We start from the raw sequence: 8,261 nt of genomic DNA, 5'->3' as shown, positions 1-8,261 counted from the left end.
TTCCTCAGGCAGCAGTGACAGTCAACCAACAGGAAGTGATGTGTGAAGGCCACTAGGGACCTCTTCCTTAGGCAGCAGTGACAGTCAACCAACAGGAAGTGACATTTCGAAGCCACTAGGCCTATCTTCCTCAGGCAGCAGTGACAGTCAACCAACAGGAAGTGACATGTTGTGGGCACTAGGGATTTCTTCCTCAGACAGCAGTGACAGTCAACCAACAGGAAGTGATATTTTAAGGCCACTAGAACTATCTTCCTCAGGCAGCAGTGACAGTCAACCAACCGGAGGTGATGTTAAATGGCCACTAGGGATCTCTTCCCCAGGCAGCAGTGATAGTCAACCAACAGGAAGTCATGTTTCAAGGCCACTAAGCATATCTTCCTCAGGCAGCAGTGACTGTCCCTAGTTGCCTTGAAACATCACTTCCCGTTGGTTGACTGTCACTGCTGCCTGAGGAGGAGATCCCTAGGTCCCAGAGATTTCTTCTCACATCTATCCATGTGACGGTTGTCAGAACAGGAAGAGAGGGGGGAACGTCCCCACTTACTACCTATTTGAAAGGTATCAGACAAAACAGGAAGTGCAAGAAAGGTTTACCACTTCCTACGCAATCGGCAGGTGTCAGACAAAACAGGAAATAAGGGGAAATCCCCCCAATATCTTCCCACCTCCTACCTAATGGATGGCAAGGGTCAGACAAAACAGGAAGTGAGTAGATGTGTGACAGACACAACAGGAAGAGAAGAAAGATCTCCTCCTTGTTGGTATAGATGGCATCCACAACCATAACACTGTTGCTACTTCGAACTTAAAGTCTGACTCTGGCTACTCCTAGCTTAAACAATGTATTAGGAAAGCACTGCGCTCTCTAGGCGTGTCTGACACGTCAGTTTCCATCGCCACAAATACAAAGTTTTCCAATCAGGCATCGCCGAAGACAGCCCCTGTTCCCGTACTGCGAGAGCGAAGGCCCCTTTTCAGGAAGCGTTGCTAATAGCAACCGGTGAAAGCCGTTCGCTGATTGGACGATAAGCGGAAAAGGGCGTGTGCATGCGAGTGACGCGTGGTGGAAGACAGCCGTGGCTGATACGGTGGCCGAAAGAGGACAGAAGCGGTTTGAAATTGGCTTGGCGTGGCCTAGATTGATCCCTCGGTGTCATCGTAGTGTGAAGAGCCGGCGAGAGAGCGGAGATGAGCGGCAGGAGGAGAGAGGAGCAAAGTGACCCCCTGATGACATGGGTACATAATGGGGCTGGTCACTGGGGAACGGGGGTTGTGCGGTGTGGTAACTTGTACTAACTTTCCCCTTACCTGATACCCCAACTAGCTGCCAGTTACCACCACGGGGCTCTGTATTACCCTGAGGGGGGCAGGAGGACCGCTCCTTACTGTCCCTGCAGTGCCCTACCTGCACACTGACACTGCACCATATGCTACCCTGCACCATGTGTCAGTGAAGGAAGAAAAACCCCATTTGGAGCACAGACCAATATGCCAGTTACAGTGTTAACGCTGAACTCCGGTCACAGAATCTCTCAATCTATCTCTTCACAAAGGGTCAAAATACACTTCACGTGCACAAAGCGCCCCCTTGCAAACCCAGATATCACCTTGCAAATGTAGCAGCGATATCATTATCATCAGCCTGTAATGGAGCTGTGGGAGGGGCCCAGGCTCCACCCATTGCAAGCTGTAGAAAACTACAGGAGGGGGCCGAGACCAGACCAGTCACCCTGCCCATAGAGAGGGAGTAGCGGTGACCGGTCTTTATTACAGGATGCTCTTGCACAGAGGCAAACGTTCTCCCATGAAACATGGTTGTACATTTACATGACCTGTTTGGTGTGAGTGAACCCTTCATTTGCTGCATGTTGTCTTAGCATTTTTAGGTGTGATTGGTATATGCTGCTGGTAACAATGGAAATAATAATTATACTTTATAACCATTTTCCTCTTTTTTTTTCTTCTGTTGCAGATGCAGACTTTTCCAGTGTCTGGTCCCTGCAAATCCTATGAGGACCTGACAGGTGGAGTAGCTATTGCCCAGGTCCTGAATATCATGTGAGTAGGTTCTTGCAGTTTACGATTTAAGCATTAGTCAGTATGACCTCATCGCATCTGCTCCTTTTTATCATTACTGTCTTGAAGGGGATTTCCACTTTTGGCAGTTACACTTAAGAAAACCCCTCTGAATGTTTGTGTGTTCCCTTCCACACAGCATATGTACAAAAATGACATGGTGTGTGTGTGTGTGTGTGTGTGTGTGTGTATATTATATCTATATAGATAGATAGATAGATAATCTTGCCTATTGGATGTCCCTATACAGCAGGCCATTGGACAGACTGCAAGCTACTCTGTACAATTTCCATGTGACAGGAAAGTCTGACTGTCTCCATAGAAAGACCTAGAAAGAGCTAGGGTTGCCACCTGTCCTGGATACCCCCAGACAGTCCGGGTTTTGAGTCCTGTATGTGCTGTTTCCGTGTTTCAGGCCAGCTAAAACCCAGACACAGCACATACAGGACTCAAAACCCGGACTATCCAGGTGAATTTGGTGGCAGCCCTAGGCAGAGCGGCATGTTTCATCTATACAAAACACAGAGATGGCGGCCATTATGGATAAGTATCATTGTCCCTCTTTAAAACTCCAAGTCCAGGGTTACTGCCTTCTTATCTCTCCTCTATATCCCTATGTCTCATCAATACTGGAATAGGGACTCTACATCAATTTCCTCCATTGTTTCAGGGACTATGTGTCCTATAATTCCAGGTTGGAGGTTCCTGTCTGTGGGCGGAGCATCAGGAGCTGGGGGTGGGGACTTGTGTGAGACACTGCTGTGCTGCCTCTCGCATGGCGTGTCAGGCATTTGTGAACACAACCAAGAACTACATGGGCACCATGATTGTGTCATCTCTGAGCCAGCATCTCAGACCAGGAAGTAAATGGTGACCCTGGATGATGCCTGAACAAAGATGGCGCTGGCCTTCTGGAGAGAAAAGCAGATTAAGGCATTGTTAGGGGGAGTACTGTTATCCCCGTGACAGGTGTTACACTGACACATTATGAATACATATATCTGCTGCTAGGATGATTGTAACTGTGTTGAGCTGTGAACTGTCCGCTGCCCTTTTTTTGTGATTTCCCTTTCCTTTTTGTTCTGTCTGTAGAGATTCCAGCTGGTTCAATGAGACCTGGTTGATGCGGATAAAGCCGGACACTGGAGATAATTGGAGGATGAAGGTGAATAATGATAAAATAGCTAATTAATATGTGTGTGTGTGTGTGTGTGTGTGTGTGTATATATAATCAGAGGTGGACAAACTCCGGCCCTCCCGCTGTGCTACAACTACAAGTCCTGTGAGGAATTGCAAGACTTTTGACAGCCACAGGCATGACTCCCAGAGGCAGAGGGATTTGTAGTTTTATCACAGCTGGGCGGGGGCCAGAGTTTGCCTACCCCTGATATATTCACCTGAATCTAATGATTTGGAGGGGCGTCCCAATACTTTTGGCAATATAGTGTATATGTAAATGGAAGGGTTTGTACAACCATCTTCTCGTCTTCTCCCCTGGGCTCATTGTATGCTGATAGTTTCCCCATTCTAAAGAAAAAGTCCGACCTAAACACACTGGGTGACTGGACAGCCGTCTGGTAAACGAGCTTCAGTGGTAAAGGTGGGAAAGATCTGGGTGTACTTGTAGATTGTAGACCAGGGGTAGGCAACCTTGGCAATCCAACTATGCTGAATGAATTGTTCCACAGTGCATGCAACTACGGAGGCCATTGAGGGCTTGTATTAAAGCGAATTCACAGTATGGTAGGACTACTGGAATGTCTAAGTTTACTTTAATGTCGATATAACATCCTAACCATGTAAATATTGTCTTTTGGATTTCAGTCTTTAAATATTGAGCAGATCATAGAAATCCTCAGCAGCTTCTCTTATCTCCTCTTATCTTCTACCAGGTCAACAACTTAAAGAAAGTCCTACAGAGTGTTCTGGAGTATTACCAGGATGTGAGTACGTTTAATTTTTGATGCAGAATGTTTTGTACAATATTTATTTATTATAGAAATGTACATAGTGCCAACAATTTACACAGTGCACATTTACATCAGTTCTTGCCCTCAAGGAGCTTACAGTCTAAGGTCCCTATATCACATGTACACACACAGGGCTGATTTAGACAGGAGCCAATTGCCCTGACAGCATGTATTTGGAGGAAACCGTAATACGCAGAGGAAGCACAGGGAGAACATGCAAACTCATTGCAGGTGGTGTCCTAACCGGTATTTGAACTAGGGACCCCCAGTGCTGCAAAGCAGAAGTGCTAACCATTGTATTAGACCATTACTACCTTTAAAGATGAACTCCAGGTATTGTTCAAATTAACCCTTGCAGTGGGGCTACCCCCATACTGCAAGGGTTAGGTGCTCATTTTGGTTTAGGGATGAAAAACAAAGAAGATATACTCGCCTGATCCTCAGTCCCGCCTGGCTGATAGACTGATCCCCGCAGCCTCTAGAATTATTGCTATCACTCCATCTGTCATGTGTGGTGATACCTAACTTGTGGTGCAATAGTCAGTTTCACACGTAGGTGCGAACAACGCGCACATTTACCTTCTTATGTACGTGGGGCAGGGAACTTTAAACCTTTCTTTTTTCATTTTGTGTAACTTTCTTCAAGGCCGTACTGTCCCAGTAGTCTCTCCTAATATATGTTTTATCCCTCAGACAGACCTCATATCTTTCTTATGGGGATCTAAATTGGGGATCCTTCCTCCTGCTGGAGATCCCTCTAGTGATAACTAATTATGTATATAAGGCAATCAGGACCTTCCTCCTGCTGGGGATCCCTCTAGTGATAACTAATTATGTATATAAGGCAATCAGGACCTTCCTCCTGCTGGGGATCCCTCTAGTGATAACTAAAGATCTATATAGAGGAATCGGGACCTCCTTCATCCTGCTGGAGATCCCTCTAGTGATTATCTAAAGCTCTATATAGAGGAATCAGGACCTCCTTCCTCCTGCTGGGGATCCCTCTAGTGATATCTAAAGATCTATATAGAGGAATCAGGACCTTCCTCCTGCTGGGGATCCCTCTAGTGATATCTAAAGATCTATATAGAGGAATCAGGACCTCCTTCCTCCTGCTGGGGATACCTCTAGTTATACGCCCCAGAATGTTATTTGCCTTCCCCACTGCCAGGTCACACTTTGTGCTCTTTTTTTCACCCAATATTAATCCTTTCGTTGACAACAATCTGATGCTGAAAAGAAATAATTTTTACCCAACAGACCCTCCTCCGTGCGAGATGATCATCATGGTGTAGTAGCAAAGCTCTTATCTAGGGATGCACTGATACGGCTTCTGGCTTCACGTGCTAGGCATCCTGGCTTCCTGATCAATCAGGGAGCTGGACGGCACATCATGACCCGCAGCCTGGCTTTCTGATTGGTCAGGAAGCCAGGCTGCCTAGCAAGTGAAGCCTGTGTTCTTTCGTTAGAATACCAGCTTCCCAGGGGATCAGGAAGCCGGGCAACGGGTCATGATCTGCTGCCCAACTTCCTGACAATCGGGGTACACGCCAGTGGTATCGGTACTCCTGTATCGGCGAGTACCGAACAAAAAAAATATCGGTACTCGATACCGAAAAAACAGTTTCAGTGCATCCCTAGTCTCATCCATTTCAAGTGTGAACAGGCCAAAAAAGACAGGGACAGCACTCTATGATACAAAATCGCTGCTTATCAGCCCAATACTGTAAATCCTCTTTAGTTTCTCCCTTGCCTTCTTTCCTTCTGCACTGAGAGAATCTCTGTACTTGGTATAAGCTACAAGAACAGCCCTTCCTTCCAATTGCATTGTGTCAGCTATCACTTGGTGTGTTCCTTGTAGACATATAGGATGGTGAATTCCTAAGGGTTTTTTTTAGGTTTATCTTTCGTTTTCCTTTACAATGCCACAAACCAAACTTTCCCTCACTGGTGACATGTGTCCACTGCTTTACTATGCCACGATCCTGTTTCTTTATAGGCACTAGAGTCTTTGTGTTTGTGGGGTTCCTCTATCAGAATAGTTCTTTTTGTTTTTGTGCAAACTTTTCTTGTCATTTACCTCACCTGCACTTCCTTGTCACCTGCGGTACAGCCCGCGTCCCAGAAAAAGTCCCATGCCACAACTATGTGTTTACTGACACGTTATCAAAGGCAAGCCTTCAGTTCATCCCAGGTCACAGTGACTCGGCTGCTGTGACATTAAAGAAGAACTCCGGCACAATCTTTCATTTTTCTCTTACAGCCTTTATCAACTTGTATTGCTCTTTGTCTCATTGACACGTCACAAACTAAGGAACTCTCCTAAACGGGGACACAGCAGAAATAACTTGATACTTATTCATCTCTATGAGTCCATTAAAGAGATTCTCCTTACTTCCTGTCCCAGTTTCAGAGCAGGAAGTGAAGGGAACAATCCCCAACAGCACCCCAACAAATGAAGGCACACAAAATGTTGTCTGAAGTTTTGGTATCGGCATAAAAGCAAGGGGCATACAGAAATCATTTGTATTTTTCTGCCACCTTCCCCAGAGTATTTTTGGGTAGAGGGTGTGACAGAAGGTAGCACGTGCGGGTGAGATGTACAGCTGGTGTGTGTGATATGATAGGACGCAGTTTGTTAAGATGGTGGGGAGAGAGGACTATGATGGCATATACAATGTACAGTGAGGGTAAAGGAGGCCCAGCATAGCACAGGCCCAGCACTCAATGAACAGGAAGCTCTCCTGTTCATTCAAAATTTGGAGATAGTAAATATTTACCATCGACCCAGCCATGAATGGACAGGAAGCCTCTGTACTGAGCTGCCTCCTGTTCATTCATAGAGTGAGCAGATGGTAAATATTTACTATGTCCCCATTCATGAATGAGCAGGCACACTTACAAACACTTAGTGATCAATTCATGAAGCCACATAGAGTCCTGGATGCTCATTTCATGAATTTTATTCTATGACCAATGTTTTGTGGGGAACATCCCACATTTATCAAGGCCCCGCTAAAACGTAAGTTATCATGTTATGCACTGATTAAGGGACGGGCCCTTATTTTAGTACTTTTGTGTTGCCTTGTCCAGATATTGGGCCACCCAGTCTCAGAGGATCATATTCCAGATGTCGCTTTGATTGGGGAGTTCTCCAACACAGCAGAGCTCAGGAAGATGGTGCAGCTTGTCCTAGGATGTGCCATCAGCTGTGACAAGAAGGAAGGTAAGTGGAGATTTCCCCTATCCCGTCTCTGTGCCTGTGGAGTGGTCCCTGTGCGTCCTTCATGTATATATTTAACGTTCAACTCCAGCCAAAGCTTTTTCTGTGTTGGAAGAGAATGGGAGAGGGTTTGTAATGTCTGTTTCCCCGCCGGTAGATGTCCCTATATTTGCTGTCACAATCTCTCCAAAATAAGAGGGAAAAACACCTCCAACAGTTGAAAACAGAGCAGATATCCCTATTGGAGGATTTCTCCAGTTGCTTTGGATCAGTGACAGTGGTCCCCCTGGAGAATGATGGAGTTAGATATCCCCAGTAAGGACACAGATAACCTTACAGAGGTCCTAAGCCTTCCCTATTTTATCCAAAACTCAAAAAAAGTTATTTTTGGCTTGGTTGTAGAGATGTCTATGAATAAGCCCGATCCAGGGGTAGCGGCTACAGCTGCAGGTTCCTGTCTATCGGCGGCTGTCATCCGCCCACACCTGCTCCTCCTTACTTCTTCTCCCCACGTCCCTGTGCCGATCGTGGCAGACCTGGCAGCGGCGAGCGTGAGGTGGGGAGGAGGTGTGGCGCGCAGCGTGTGTGGAGCCATGAGCAGGACCAACCAATCGAAAGTCGATTAATCGATGATTCAAAAAGTTGACAACTTTTTCAATAATCGATTATAATCGATTATGTCGATTAGTTGTTGCAGCCCTAGATCAGACACTTGAATGCGCAGGGGGAAGGTGTGGTAGGGTTTTTGCGCTACTGCAGTCAAGGACAGATTTTAACAATCAATCTGTGTAATGAAGTCATGTATGACTGTAGTAAAAATCTCTTCTGAGCAAGCCCAGCAACACCCAACGGAACCAAGGAGGGATACAATGAGGGGATAGATTCAAACAGCAAGGGCAACATGACTCCAAGCTACGGGTTCTTCAAGCAGGCCCTGACCCATTGGTGGAGCCGGGGACTGTCCCCCCCCCCCACCCCCCCCCCGCTCT

The 8,261-nt window shown here is 46.4% G+C and overlaps 1 protein-coding gene across 1 annotated transcript in view; it reads left to right on the top strand.

Moving 5' to 3' along the window:
* Positions 1–1,073: 1,073 nt before the first annotated feature.
* The window catches only part of HOOK2 (hook microtubule tethering protein 2), a 29,382-nt gene continuing 22,194 nt past the window's right edge, over positions 1,074–8,261 (top strand). The window contains exons 1-5 of the mRNA XM_018572732.1: positions 1,074–1,239; positions 1,976–2,061; positions 3,172–3,244; positions 3,972–4,022; positions 7,143–7,275. Coding sequence (XP_018428234.1) covers positions 1,192–1,239; positions 1,976–2,061; positions 3,172–3,244; positions 3,972–4,022; positions 7,143–7,275 — 391 coding nt within the window. The 5' untranslated portion in view covers positions 1,074–1,191. The remainder of the gene's footprint in view (positions 1,240–1,975; positions 2,062–3,171; positions 3,245–3,971; positions 4,023–7,142; positions 7,276–8,261) is intronic.

This window comes from Nanorana parkeri, unplaced genomic scaffold (genome assembly GCF_000935625.1).
Source record: "Nanorana parkeri isolate BGI_ZX_2015 unplaced genomic scaffold, ASM93562v1 scaffold2117, whole genome shotgun sequence".
NCBI classification, from domain to species: Eukaryota; Metazoa; Chordata; class Amphibia; order Anura; family Dicroglossidae; genus Nanorana; species Nanorana parkeri.
Note: the sequence above shows the minus strand (reverse complement) of the source record. Positions and strands in the feature narration are given on the sequence as shown.